Source organism: Phallusia mammillata, chromosome 5, assembly GCF_965637545.1.
Source record: "Phallusia mammillata chromosome 5, kaPhaMamm4.hap1.1, whole genome shotgun sequence".
Lineage (NCBI taxonomy): Eukaryota > Metazoa > Chordata > Ascidiacea > Phlebobranchia > Ascidiidae > Phallusia > Phallusia mammillata.
The window spans coordinates 10,747,211-10,762,563 of record NC_137256.1 but is presented as its reverse complement, the minus strand read 5'-3'; the positions used below and the strand labels follow the sequence as shown (position 1 = coordinate 10,762,563).

Here is a 15,353-nt window from a genome sequence, read left to right as displayed (position 1 = left end):
AATTACCCTATATGTTCCTGTCGTGTGCTTTCAAACCCATTACCACATATTTACAAAGCAGGACTTACAAATAGACATAATATTTTTGGCGTCTTTAGGAAACTTTGCATCACAGTCAAATATTTAAATGATATTTATCAAGTGCGTTTTGCAAAGTTTCGTTGATCATGTAACATTGTACTTTAAGCAGAACAGCATACCTTTACATTACAATAGTTTTCCATTGCAAATTGATTTATTAGCTGCTACATGTTGAAACAGCAATATAAAGATATGATGAAGATTTTGTCGCACATGCAATTAGCTTGACAAGGTGGAAAACTACAGCTTGGTTTCGAGCAAAGGCAGAGATTTCCGAAACTCGTCTTTTTGTTTTTTCGAAACTGGCAAAAACACCACCAGGGTGATTTCGACTGTGTTTATCCAGGACCGGTTTTCGTCAAGATTTTCGAAGTACTTACAATTTTCACTTTGCATCGAAAAACAACAGGGAATTGCCGGAGGAAAATATATCTGAGCGTAAACAACTCGACCAGGCGAGTGAGTCAATAACCACTGCATTACAAGCAAGAAAAGTAGCCTGGAGAACCGACGGAAATTACCAAGTTACTGATATAAAAGAGTGGAGGTTTGTTGAGCAAAATCATCAGTTTCATCGACTCATCAACAACAACTTTACTTTGAGAAACCGTCACAAGTCGACTGTCTACAAAAGGTAACATTTTTCTACAATAAATCTAATTATTACTGCATTTCAACAAAGTAATATTTAATGTCAGCACTTAGACCGAAATGCAACAGCATACGATTTCAACGGTATTAAATATGATTTTGTTATTTAAAAATCAAAGTTGGTTTATTCATACATCTTTATTTTGTTTCAGTTACGATGAAGATATTCAGTTTGACAATCGCGTATGTTTTCATTGGGGCTGCAAGCGCAGTGATTTATTACCCAGGTAAATTAAATGGTGTAACAACCAAAAGTGCAAAGTAGTTATATACGTACAAATTGTTAAAATAGGTTGATGCATATTCAACTCACAATGCGAGTAAACATATCTTTATAATCAACAAGCTGTTGACTAATTAAAAGTATTGGATTCATAACTATGCCATTTTTTGATGTAGTTACTTACAACAATCTCGGATGTTGGGAAGACACCGGGACCAGAGCAATTCCTACGAGAGAAGGAGATGCTATTCTTGATGGCAGCTATACGGTTCAAGATCCAACGCGATTGCAAAATGCGCCAGAGTCGCTCACAACCATGGCGATGACGTATTTGCTCTTCAGGTAACGCAGAAACACGATTTTTTGATGAAAATATGATACTCAAAACAAACTGCTGTACCGTTAGATGGCAACACAAGCCAATACGGCTTATCTTTTGTCACCAGCTGCACTGATGAAACCCTTTAGGTCGACACGGTGTACACTGTCGACAGCTTACTTATCATTTGTTGGCTTCATCCTTTTATATCAAAACATTTTTATTCGTTAAACTGTCAAGCAAAATTAAGGATTGCTACAAGAATTTTCCTAATAACGCGACAGTTGTTGAAAAACAAATGTGTCATCATCAACAACACTAGACATAAAACTGAAACCTAAATATCATGGTCAATTCGAGCTCTGTAGCAGAATGTTTTCAAATATATGTTATCAGTTTATATGTTAAATAGAATTATTTTCCGATAATTTTTGCTATTTCTTTCTTTTAGCACGGAGGTTGGTGCGCCAGTTCATCCACAGCCCGTGATACTTACCGTAAATATGGGGGAAGCAGCGGATGTGGGTCTGACGGTGAAGGTGGTAGTTGGGCCAATCAGGTTTACGAAATCGCCTCTATTTCCGAAGGTGAGAAGCTATGGGTGAAAACACAAAAATATTTCAACGACAAAAAATCGTTCAACCTATTATGTCATAATAAGAAAAGTTTTCATGAAATTGAATAAACGAACAACATATTTTTGTTTTCAGTTGTTCTTGACAATCTCGGGTGTTGGAGAGACACATCAAATCGTGCCATTACGACACTTGAGGGACTCGACCCAGTCCTGGACGGAAGTTACGGCTCACGCCGCGACGCCATCGCCAAATGTATTCAAGCTGCGCATGCGCGAGGATATGAAGTCTTTGCACTGCAACACGGTGGTTGGTGCGCTGGAGCACCTGACGCCGATCTGACTTACAACAAATATGGAGCAAGCACCAACTGTGGACATGACGGTGAAGGAGGATCATGGGCAAATCAAGTTTACCGCATTCGTGGGAAATATTAGTTGTCTGTATTTTTTCAGTGATCCAAATCAATGTTGTGAAACATATGTTATATCGGTTTAAACTTACCATCGCCACAAGTAAATAAAATCTTTATTTTTTCAGAACCTATAATGGGAAGAAGTAATTACTTCTTTAAAGATCAACATCTGATTTTCAGAAACGTCCTAAGTGTTTTCGGTTTATGTACATTTCATTAAAAATAATACACTAACGCAATATAATTGTGTTAACTTGTGCGGCTTCAATTTTATGCAGCTGTATAAGAAAACTGGATAGACTATAAAAGTGCTCGCATTGAGAAACGCAAACATTTGAACCAAGTCACAAACACTATTTTGAGGGCTTGAATCGGGCCGGACTTTTTATTCGTACATGTTTTTAAATAAAATTACCTAGCTAAGTAGCTGGTTACTGGAAAAGGATGGCTGTAGGGTACGTAGAAAAATTCAGCACGGTACTGTGGTGCGGTACGCCAAGAAAGCTGAGGTATGGGTACGGTATGTGGTACGGTGCTTCACCAGTGCGTACCACCGTACCAAAAGCGTACCGTACGACCGTGATAAAAATTATCTAAACGGTCATTTTTGGATCGCTAACATTTGCAGATAATATAAAAAATATCAAAAACTTGGATTTGATAGGTTTATGAACTGATTTCATCACAATGTCCCTGTTCCAAAAGAGGATTCAAAAATGTTTATGAGGTCACTGCTTAATATTTTGTGCTTACGGACTGACCGCTATGCAAAATGAGGGTTAAACACGCTGTAGGCCTAATTAAAACGCCCACATGACAAAATCAGAAATTAATTTGACATGTGGAATTGATTCTCAAGTTAGTTAAAAAAAAGCTAGCTAGTGTTGTAGTCTCTTTCGCAGTAATGATTTGACTTTAAAAAACATGCAGTTGAATATATAACACACACTGTCTCTGACCGAACCCATCATAGAAAGCACATCAACCTTTATTTCGAAAGCTGGTTTTGTAGTGGGGCAGCTTGTTTGGACACCTCTCCTTTAAGTGCATGTCATAAAATCTATCCGACCTGATCCAGATTGGTGTATCTGAAGGTACGGTACGGTAGAACGGTGCGTTTCGATATTTAGGATTCGGTAATGTGAGTTATGTGGCGTAACCAGAGCTCTTACAACTGTGAACGTGTTAAGCAAGTATGTAATTACGAGCAAAAAGCAACGGGTGCTTTAAGGTCACGTCGTCGATTACACCTGCTTACTTGCTTTGTTTTTGTACTATTTGGTTTGGTCCTTATTGTTATCAAGTTCAAAATAATTCCTGCTTTATTTTGAATAAATTTAACTTAATTCATTCAATTGTTAATGTGTGCTTTATTATAACTGTTACTTAAACAGAAATTGACGATGATTAAACGATTTTTGCACGCTGGACGATTTACGGTCAACTAACGTCATAAATGCAACTGAAATTTGCATCGCGGTAACGGATTGTCAACGAAACGTGGTCCCACGACTACTCCATACTTGGACTTGCATCATATAACTGCTGGAAACCAGCAACGCATTTTCTTGAATTGCATCAAATATAGGTAAATGTATTCGCATAATTGCTTTATCTTTAAGTTTGCGTTACTCATTGTTTTATTGTTGTACGGCACCAAGTTGCATCCCTTCTGTTGATTTTATTTCTCATAACGGGGCTTTTGCCCTAAAAATATTTAGAACCGTGCATTTTGTACCAAGAGGAACATAATTTTGCAAATCGTTTGGTGTGTCACAAACATGATAAGGTTGCTGACCCCTGATCTAAAGTTTTGCAATTACAACAAGCTGATCGTAAAAGTTATACAATCGGCAGCGTTTCTGCACCAGACGGTTATTTAGCTTTATAAAAAAATCGTTTTAATTCCGCTTTGTCATGCACTTTGTTATGCTGTATTTCAGTTTGATCATATTAATCTTGCCTTATCTTAAATCTTTAACCAAAAGACCTACAATTTATTGTTGCTCAAAAATCCTCTTCACCACACCACTGTATGTACAAGACCTGTATCATGTTTTATTTTGGAAAGACATTTTGTAACATTACTATTACGAGTTTGCAAAATCTTGTTGCTACTTCTAGGCTTTATTTTCTTCTTGGTAAAAGTCGAACTTTTCTTGCACAGTTAGGTCATCATTTAGTGCTGCAGGTCTACCGCGCGCCACCTATTGAAATAAACACATTTTTGTGTTCACAACGTAAAAGGTATGTAATAATGATTAAGATGTACACAAATTCATAACTGGAATCAGCTCTGAAGCGTTTATGCAGACCAACAATCAGAGCGCACCCATATAGAAATCTTAATACGGTAGGCTTATTAAAGGCCTTATACCGAATCAGCCGGTCACCGTGAGCTTTATATTAATAGTTATGCTTTCAGGTGCTTTCGTCAAAAGCTAATTTTATCTTATCACCGAATTATAAAAGTCTGATGACCAAACCAATTTAATGATCACCTTTTTTTCAAAAACAAATTTTAATGAAGGTATTAAAGCCTTACTTGTTTGCCACGGAGTCCATGAAATGGCAAGTTACAACAGCAATTGAAGCAAATAGAAGACACAGCAAAACGAATTTGAAGTTCCACATCTTGCTCGAAAAGTATACAACTGTTCAACCTGACGATGAAACCCCTTTAAAACTTGCAAAACTCTTAGAGGTAAAAAATATTTTAAAGAGAATGACATTTACTCGCAGGAGTAAGTGCGAACTTTTTTTTGCTGATTGCGTGCGAAGCTCGGTAAAAAAAACCTCACAAAAACATGTTTGACGATAGCACAGTTGTCAAAAGCTATTTTCGGATATGCATTTTTGCACTTCAAACATTAATTCGTTACATAATGTGGGTTATATGGCGTGGCAGGAGCTCTTAAAACCACGAACGTGTTGCGCAAGTATGTAAGTACGTGCAAAAAACATCAGGTTCCATCAAGGTCACTGACCAGGTACTGTTTACTTGATTTGTTTTTGCACCATTTGGTTTGCTTCTTGTTTGATAAATTCAAAATTATTCCTGCTTTAATCTGAATACCTTTAACTTAACTTATTCAATTGTTCAATTTGTTCTTATTCTATAACAGTTACATAAACATAAATTGACTTTGATTACACGATTTTTGCACGCTCGGTGACATATGGAAAGATTATATGAAACGCTACACTGCAGACCGCCTATATTTGTTCTGTAAGCTAGTGAAACACACGTTAATACTAGAGTAAGCTGAATTATTTGTCATAAATCCAATTGTATGTTGCATCGGGTTTGTCTAAGAGACGAATTGTCTAAGAGACGTGGCCCCACGACGTTTGGAAGTAGGGGGTTGTGTGGTGACTGTTACATCTTTTAATAAATTTACTGTGGCACGCAAGGTTGTATCGGTTGCAACGGAGGAAGACTGCTGTTGGTTGTGTAATGAGCGCGTACGCACATTGTTATTTTCTTTGTTTTATTCCTGCACCGGTAATAATTAATGTTTCATAAGTTTGTTACTTTATTTTCACAATTGTTTTCCTAATGTTTTTCTACACTCTTTGTTTTAATGTACCTTGTTTTCACAATGTTGTTAATATTTGTTCATATTTTGATAATATTTACCACGCACACTTTTCATAATGTTTACCACTCACACTTTTATTTAACGTTATATTTGTTTGTATTTGCGTTTTCACGTTATGTATTCACACGTTTTAATGTACCGCTACATTCGCTTCCTTTATCAATTGTCTCGCACCAATGACTTGGACGTCGACGTGTCGCACCTGTACGTTGTAATTGGACGAAGAGATCACGTGACTTTGTGCCTGCCGTGCTTCGTTTTAGATTTGAGGCAGTTCGCTTGTGGTAGCGCTGGATTTTGTATTGTATCGTATTGTGTTGAAACGTTGAAAGGCGCTCGTTATCTAATGTTATCGTCTTTGTATATTTTATTAAACTTGTTTTAGTTCAGGCCCTGTTCGGTGTGACCATCTCAACTTTTTGTATAGTTTTAGTGTTTTACAGTTTTACTTTTTAACATGGCTTTTAACGTTTTTATAACTCCTCCGCGGTATACGCCTGGAATGGATGTAGATGGGTTTATAACGCAGTTTGACTCGTACTGCAACAGCGTGAAGGCATCGGAGGAAGTAAAGCGCCACATGTTTTTAACAACCATTGATGACGACTTGCGTTGGTCAGTGCAAGGAAAGGACAGCTGCGTGTTTGAACTGACTTACGAACAGATCATTGAACGTGTGCGAAAATTAAACAAGAGCGACGTGATTTTGCATCAGATGCGCGCTAATTTGTTTCGCCGGCGGCAATTGCCCCAGGAATCTAACAAGGAATTTGTCTATGCTTTGAAGGCAATGGCAGACAAAGCATATCCTAAGGACGAGTCAGTCCGAAACGAAGTGTTGTACTCCTTACTATTGCTTGATTTAGCTGATCAGTCAGCGGCTATTAACATTCCTAAACAGCTAGGATACAAACGTGACTTTTAGTCTGTGGCCGAATGTGTGATTGGAACTACGAGCCAGGGTCCATTACCAGTAATGCCGGTGAAAAAAACGTTGAAAAACGACCCACAACTTCAGCTGATTGAGGACCTCAGGAAAGAATGGCAAGACAATTCTAAAGCGCTGGCTGACGCAGTTTCGGCGCTCCAAGCTGACGTGAAGCAAATTCGTGATGAGGCGTTCAGGACCCAATCAATTTCCAGCTGGCGGATATCGCCCGGGGAGAGGCGTCTTTAAAGAACAACCCCGATGCTATGGCTGTGGTGAGGTTGGTCATTTACGTCGGTTCTGCAGATATGGTGAGCAATACAGTGGTGTAAGACGTGATAGAATGTACCAAAGTTCCACGTTTTCTAAACCTTTTCTAAAAGTGTCCACAGACCGAGACCGAGAGGACCAAGCAAACCCTTAGGACCTTCCAAACCTACATCGGCCGGTTCTGGCCGTAAGCATATTGTTAAAAAGACATTACCCCGGTTTGTTAATATGATGACAGGAGGTGTTGTCACTTGTGCATTGGTTGACACTGGTGCCTCCGTTACCATTTCAAACCAACGCTTGTGGGATGTTATTAAGCAGAAGATGGTCGACAGCAAACTGGTTCCCCTCGGGAATGACGAATACCTCTCGGGAGTCACGGGCAAGTCCATAAACGTTTTGGGTAAAGCCACTATCTCCATTAAATTAGGAGATTTAGATGTAAGTTCTGTTGTGTACGTGGCCACAAGCTTACCTTATGATTGTATCCTAAAACTGTTCCTACTTTTTCCGTGTTAGTAAGCCGTAACGAGGAGTTTTGTGAACGGACGGGTCTACGAAGCGTTTTTGTGAACGGACGGGTCTACGAAACTGTTTGGGCGTAGTCAAAGGTAATAAAGTTAAAGTTCGTCTGGCTAACTTTAGCGATGAGACGATCGATGTGCTTGACGGGACCCGCATAGCTACAGTTACACCGGTGCATGCTTATGGTCACATTGATAGTCTAATACATGAATGTTGCGTTTATCGGTCAAAGTTCCCATGATAAATGTGTATGCAGAAATGCGTGGCGTTCACAAAGGTTGACCGATGTGTGCATTGTTTCGCAGAAGGGTCAAGATGAAAGAGTACCGAACGACGGAGAACACTGGAAGGCCGTCCGAGACGGAGTTACCATCGGCTCGGGGATCAATTCCAGTCAATTAAATGAAGTTTTGAATCTTCTACGCCGTCACCAGAATGCATTTTCAACAATTAGTTTAGACCTTGGACGAACCAGTATTTCGCGTCACGTTATCGACACCGGCGATGCCCCACCTGTTCGTCAACCACCACGACATATGGCCCAAACCCATAAGCAACAAGTGGAGAACATAATTGGGGAAATGCGAGAACAAGGACTGATTCGCCCTTCGACATCTCCATGGTCCAGTTCCATTGTTTTGGTGAAAAAGAAGAGTGGTGAGCTACGCTTTTGTGTTGATTATCGTCAGGTGAATGAAGTTACTAAGAAAAATAGCTATCCGATACCGCGGATCGATGACAGCCTAGACGAAATGTCCGGTTCCGTGTATTTTTCGACGCTAGACCTAAAATCCGGCTATTGGCAAATACCAATGGATGAACGTTCACGAGAAAAGACTGCATTCGCTAGTCACATGGGCCTTTTTGAGTTCAACGTCATGCCGATGGGCTTATGTAACTCTGCGGCTAGTTTTCAGAGATTAATGCGAATTGTACTGCAGGGCATTGAATGGCAGGATGCGCTGGCATATCTAGATGACATCATTATTTACGCCAGGAGCTTCGATGAACATATGCGTCGTCTGGAGGATGTTCTTCTAAGGTTGATCAAAGCTGGGTTAACCCTCAAACCTTCAAAATGCGACCTCTTTAAAGATGAAGTGCGATTCCTCGGTCACATTGTCTCAAAGCAAGGTATTTTATGTGATCCCGATACGGTTCGGGCTGTCAAAGAATGGCCGATCCCGAGGAGTGTCAAACATGTGCGTCAATTTGTAGGCTTAACATCCTACTACCGCAAGTTTGTAAAAGGCTATGCATCTATTGCTGCTCCCTTACATAAATTAACCGAAAAAGGCTGCCGTTTTATATGGACTGATCAATGTCAACAAGCGTTTTCATCATTAAAACTAGCGCTTGCCGCAGCTCCTGTGCTGCGTTATCCAGATTTTACAAAGCGGTTTGTGTTAGATACCGATGCCTCCGGTAATGCTGTTGGTTGTGTTCTTGGACAGGTGATCGATGGAAAGGAGCACGTGGTAGCATACGGAAGTCGAACTTTTGAGTATAGCGGAAAGGCATTACTCCACTACCCGTAAAGAGCTGTTAGCAGTTATTTTTGCGACCAAACTTTTTCGTTGTTACTTGTTGGGCAAAAACTTTCTTCTTCGAACAGATCACTCGTCGTTACGATGGCTTTGGCGATCTCGCGAATTGTATGGTCAGTGCGCACGTTGGGTAGAACACTTGGCCGCCTACCATTTTGAGATGTCTCACAGACCGGGAACCAAACATTCGAATGCCGATGCATTGAGCCGTGTTCCTGAAGATGATGGGTTTCCGTATGTGATCGTGGATGGGGGAGCACAGACCGAGGTATTTTCAGTTGATTTAAGAGATGTATCTGGGTATAATTTGTCGACGATTGTAGAAGCCCAACACACCGATCAACATCTCAAACCGGTGTTATCTTGGGTTCAACGAGGTATTAGGCCGTCGTTTCGTAATGTTAAGCATCTATCCGCCGAGTCCAGGCATTTCTGGAGTGTTTTTAGCAAGTTAACATGTCGTGATAATATGCTGTTTATTTACGATAACTGTGTTACTCAGGCTTCTGAAGAAGTAACCAAACTCGTCGTACCCATCTCCATGCGGGAAGACGTGTTAACCGCTTGCCATGACATGGCGCTTGGTGGAGGACATTTAGGTATCGCCAAAACTTTAGGAAAAATATCTGAACGTTTTTACTGGTTCAGTGGAGGAAGGACACCGAGGCACACTGTCGGAGATGCAACATGTGCAATATGAACAAGAAACCCAGCACGACCATACGAGCACATCTGGTACCTTCACAAGAAGTGCGACCAATGCAAAGAATCGAGATCGATGTTTTGGGGCCTTTGCCTCTGACCAGGTCTGGGTATCAGTATGTTTTAGTTTCCTGTGACTTGTTTACCAAGTATGTTCGAGCATGGCCGATGCGACACCAGAGTGCTCATGAAACTGCGGGTATTTTGTTCCACAGGTGGCTTACGGTCCATGGCGTCCCGGAGATTATACACTCTGACCGTGGCGGGAACTTTGAAAGCGAATTGTTTGCAGAACTGGTGCGGTTGATGGGGTGTACTAAAAGCCGCACGACAGCTTACCACCCAGCTGGAAACGGCGGCGTCGAAAGAAATAACCGTACGATCATTTCGATGCTTCGCAACTATGTACAGCGCGATCCCAAGAGGTGGGACGAGGCGCTATCGGCGGTCGTGGCTTCATACAATGCTAGTCGCCACGAAAGTACTGGCTTATCCCCACATTTTCTGTTAACAGGTCATCAACTGCGCTTACCGGCAGACCTCATCTCGTCGCGACCAACAAGAGCTACCCAGCCATTCGTGCATTTGGAAGCATTGCGATCCAGACTATTGCTTGCGGAGGAGGTCGCGCGCGAAACATTAGAAGTGCAGAGGCAACAAATGGAGCAACGATACAATAAGAAAATCTATGGCGCACCATTACGAGAGGGTGATATCGTCCTTTTGGAAAACACGGTGGTGGCAAAAGATGGTTGTCGTAAGTTTTTGCAACCTTACAAAGGTCCTTTTAAAATTGTAGCAACACAAGGCACAGTTAATCATGTGATTCAGGACGAACAAGGTGCGATTCAAACAGTGCACTACAACAGGTTCAAAAAGGTCGACATGGAGTACAACAGACAAGAAGAGAGTGGGGAAGAAAATCCAACAACCGAGAACAATGTCCCACAAGCAGGCAGTCACTTTTGGGTTCCAACTGCCAATGACAACAGTGCTATGCAAAGAGCGACGGGGCGTGAGGAAGTTGAAGACGAAGGCGCTGAAGACGAACCTATTGAAAGCGAACCAAGTGAAGACGAAAACCATGAAGACAGCGGCAAGGGAAATGCTGCGCCCGTCGATGATGATACCGGATTGGGCGCAGACATACAGAATGTGGCTGAACGATTGGAAGATCTGCGACCGAGGCGAAATCGGCGACAAACTGTGTTTTATCCTAATGTCTAGTCCTAACGGTGTAGGACGTGAACTGAGAGGGGGTGTGTAATGAGCGCGTACGCACATTGTTATTTTCTTTGTTTTATTCCTGCACCGGTAATAATTAATGTTTCATAAGTTTGTTACTTTATTTTCACAGTTGTTTTCCTAATGATTTTTTACACTCTTTGTTTTAATGTACCTTGTTTTCACAATGTTGTTAATATTTACCACGCACACTTTTCATAATGTTTACCACTCACACTTTTATTTAACGTTATAATCGTTTGTATTTGCGTTTTCACGTTATGTATTCACACGTTTTAATGTACCGCTACATTCGCTTCCTTTATCAATTGTCTCGAACCAATGATTTGGACGTCGACGTGTCGCACCTGTACGTTGTAATTGGACGCAGAGATCACGTGACTTTGTGCCTGCCGTGCTTCGTTTTAGATTTGAGGCAGTTCTCGCTTGGGCCTCGTGTGGTACGCAGTGTTGTGACTTGTAAGTGCAGTGGAAGAACGTGGTAGCGCTGGATTTTGTATTGTATCGTATTGTGTTGAAACGTTGAAAGGCGCTCGTTATTTAGTGTTATCGCCTTTTATATATTTTATTAAACTTGTTTTAGTTGAGGCCCTGTTCGGTGTGACCATCTCAACTTTGGTTTTAGCGGTAAGCCGTTAGTGCAGGGTGACCTGGTTTTTACCAAGTTAGGGGCGGTGATCACGCTATATTTGTGGTCAGGGTTGGGTAAGCTTGTTTTATTTAGTAAAAGATAACTATCTCGCCTTTCCCCAAAATCTTAGGCCAAATTCGGGATCACCTAACTAATTTCGGTTACACGTTGATAAATGCCTGTGTTACCGCATTGTTTTGACAGCCCGGAATTGGGTCTAGCGATTTCGGGTGGCGGTATTATCTTTGCCAAATAAGTCCCAAAAGCCCTGCCAATCTGCTCTATTCCCCGAGACTGTCTCCCCAATTCTGTAAACAGTCCAGAACCCTGCAATAACGGCTCACCACGAAAGCCGGATCTACCTAACACTGGTTTTGCTAAACGGGCGTCTCACAGTGTATTATATTATAGGATAAAACACGTACAACGTTACACAAACGTCAACAAACCAGGTCTCTTCACCTGAGAACTACCACTGCACATCAAAACAACGTCACAAGGAAAACGACCGCACACTAGACGCCCACAAGAAGACTGCCTCTCCTTATGCAACGATTACATGCCGACCTCGACACATAGGCGATTGACCAATCACGGTCCTCCATACGATTAGGTTATCAGGCACACCCGGGAGTGGTGATTACTGAGAAAATGCGGCAGAACAATAATGCGTGAAAAATGAAACTGGCGAGGCAAACTAAAACAAACGGTGGGACAAACAAATCAAAGCAACGAATCAACGATAAGTGAAAATATATGGTTTGAGTGAAAGAAAGACAAAGGTGTGAATAACGTTAAAAAAAGGTAATAAAGGTGAAACGCATTTTTAAGCTAGACATAAGTGAAACATAAGCAAACACATTAATGTGAAACAATTGTGGAGACGACACACAAATAAACATGTTTTAAAATGTGAAACAAACCAAACGAAAGCAAATACCAAATGATGTACAGTGTACTTAAATAACTAAAGGTGAAATATTTTCGCCACACCTGTGTTGTGCTTTCGAACCCATTGTCACACATTTACAGAATAGCACATTTAAAAAAATTACCCTATATGTTCCTGTCGTGTGCTTTCAAACCCATTACCACATATTTACAAAGCAGGACTTACAAATAGACATAATATTTTTGGCGTCTTTAGGAAACTTTGCATCACAGTCAAATATTTAAATGATATTTATCAAGTGCGTTTTGCAAAGTTTCGTTGATCATGTAACATTGTACTTTAAGCAGAACAGCATACCTTTACATTACAATAGTTTTCCATTGCAAATTGATTTATAAGCTGCTACATGTTGAAACAGCAATATAAAGATATGATGAAGATTTCGTCGCACATGCAATTAGCTTGACAAGGTGGAAAACTACAGCTTGGTTTCGAGCAAAGGCAGAGATTTCCGAAACTCGTCTTTTTGTTTTTTCGAAACTGGCAAAAACACCACCAGGGTGATTTCGACTGTGTTTATCCAGGACCGGTTTTCGTCAAGATTTTCGAAGTACTTACAATTTTCACTTTGCATCGAAAAACAACAGGGAATTGCCGGAGGAAAATATATCTGAGCGTAAACAACTCGACCAGGCGAGTGAGTCAATAACCACTGCATTACAAGCAAGAAAAGGTGCCTGGAGAACCGACGGAAATTACCAAGTTACTGATATAAAAGAGTGGAGGTTTGTTGAGCAAAATCATCAGTTTCATCGACTCATCAACAACAACTTTACTTTGAGAAACCGTCACAAGTCGACTGTCTACAAAAGGTAACATTTTTCTACAATAAATCTAATTATTACTGCATTTCAACAAAGTAATATTTAATGTCAGCACTTAGACCGAAATGCAACAGCATACGATTTCAACGGTATTAAATATGATTTTGTTATTTAAAAATCAAAGTTGGTTTATTCATACATCTTTATTTTGTTTCAGTTACGATGAAGATATTCAGTTTGACAATCGCGTATGTTTTCATTGGGGCTGCAAGCGCAGTGATTTATTACCCAGGTAAATTAAATGGTGTAACAACCAAAAGTGCAAAGTAGTTACATCCGTACAAATTGTTAAAATAGGTTGATGCATATTCAACTCACAATGCGAGTAAACATATCTTTATAATCAACAAGCTGTTGACTAATTTAAAGTATTGGATTCATAACTATGCAATTTTTTGATGTAGTTACTTACAACAATCTCGGATGTTGGGAAGACACCGGGACCAGAGCAATTCCTACGAGAGAAGGAGATGCTATTCTTGATGGCAGCTACGGTTCAAGATCCAACGCGATTGCAAAATGCGCCAGAGTCGCTCACAACCATGGCGATGACGTATTTGCTCTTCAGGTAACGCAAAAACACGATTTTTTGATGAAAATATGATACTCAAAACAAACTGCTGTACCGTTAGATGGCAACACAAGCCAATACGGCTTATCTCTTGTCACCAGCTGCACTGATGAAACCCTTTAGGTCGACACGCTGTACACTGTCGACAGCTTACTTATCATTTGTTGGCTTCATCCTTTTATATCAAAACATTTTTATTCGTTAAACTGTCAAGCAAAATTAAGGATTGCTACAAGAATTTTCCTAATAACGCGACAGTTGTTGAAAAACAAATGTGTCATCATCAACAACACTAGACATAAAACTGAAACCTAAATATCATGGTCAATTCGAGCTCTGTAGCAGAATGTTTTCAAATATATGTTATCAGTTTATATGTTAAATAGAATTATTTTCCGATAATTTTTGCTATTTCTTTCTTTTAGCACGGAGGTTGGTGCGCCAGTTCATCCACAGCCCGTGATACTTACCGTAAATATGGGGGAAGCAGCGGATGTGGGTCTGACGGTGAAGGGGGTAGTTGGGCCAATCAGGTTTACGAAATCGCCTCTATTTCCGAAGGTGAGAAGCTATGGGTGAAAACACAAAAATATTTCAACGACAAAAAATCGTTCAACCTATTATGTCATAATAAGAAATGTTTTCATGAAATTGAATAAACGAACAACATATTTTTGTTTTCAGTTGTTCTTGACAATCTCGGGTGTTGGAGAGACACATCAAATCGTGCCATTACGACACTTGAGGGACTCGACCCAGTCCTGGACGGAAGTTACGGCTCACGCCGCGACGCCATCGCCAAATGTATTCAAGCTGCGCATGCGCGAGGATATGAAGTCTTTGCACTGCAACACGGTGGTTGGTGCGCTGGAGCACCTGACGCCGATCTGACTTACAACAAATATGGAGCTAGCACTAACTGTGGACATGACGGTGAAGGAGGATCATGGGCAAATCAAGTTTACCGCATTCGTGTCTTGAAAACCACGTAAGTACAACAGGGAAATATTAGTTGTCTGTATTTTTTCAGTGATCCAAATCAATGTTGTGAAACATATGTTATATCGGTTTAACCTTACCATCGCCACAGGTAAATAAAATCTATATGTTTTCAGAACCTATAATGGGAAGAAGTAAAGATCAACATCTGATTTTCAGAAACGTCCTAAGTGTTTTCGATTTATGTACATTTCATTAACAATAAAACACTAACGCGATATAATTGTGTTAACTTGTGCGATTTCAATTTTATGCAGCTGTATAAGAAAACTGGATATACTATAAAAGTGCTC

The 15,353-nt window shown here is 40.4% G+C and overlaps 1 protein-coding gene and 1 pseudogene across 2 annotated transcripts; both read left to right on the top strand.

Moving 5' to 3' along the window:
* Nucleotides 1-200: 200 nt before the first annotated feature.
* On the top strand, nt 201-2,497 carry LOC145228250 (uncharacterized; annotated as a pseudogene). Its single transcript, XR_013860051.1, has 5 exons — nt 201-715; nt 885-959; nt 1,132-1,297; nt 1,726-1,861; nt 1,985-2,497. The product of XR_013860051.1 is annotated as an uncharacterized LOC145228250 (transcript).
* A 10,461-nt stretch (nt 2,498-12,958) lies between these two features.
* On the top strand, nt 12,959-15,277 carry LOC145228247 (uncharacterized). Its single transcript, XM_080093244.1, has 6 exons — nt 12,959-13,478; nt 13,648-13,722; nt 13,895-14,058; nt 14,487-14,622; nt 14,746-15,049; nt 15,177-15,277. The coding sequence occupies exons 2-6, from the start codon at nt 13,653-13,655 to the stop codon at nt 15,196-15,198; spliced, it is 696 nt and encodes a 231-aa protein (XP_079949370.1). The 5' UTR covers nt 12,959-13,478; nt 13,648-13,652; the 3' UTR covers nt 15,199-15,277.
* Nucleotides 15,278-15,353: the final 76 nt, after the last annotated feature.

What these genes read in the sequence shown, in the direction of transcription:
- LOC145228247 (XM_080093244.1), top strand. Translation starts at nt 13,653, where the DNA reads ATGAAGATATTCAGTTTGACAATCGCGTATGTTTTCATTGGGGCTGCA. An exon ending in ATGACGTATTTGCTCTTCAG is followed by an intron (nt 14,059 to 14,486) that starts GTAACGCAAAAA and finishes TCTTTCTTTTAG; the next exon opens with CACGGAGGTTGGTGCGCCAG. An exon ending in ATTCGTGTCTTGAAAACCAC is followed by an intron (nt 15,050 to 15,176) that starts GTAAGTACAACA and finishes ATATGTTTTCAG; the next exon opens with AACCTATAATGGGAAGAAGT.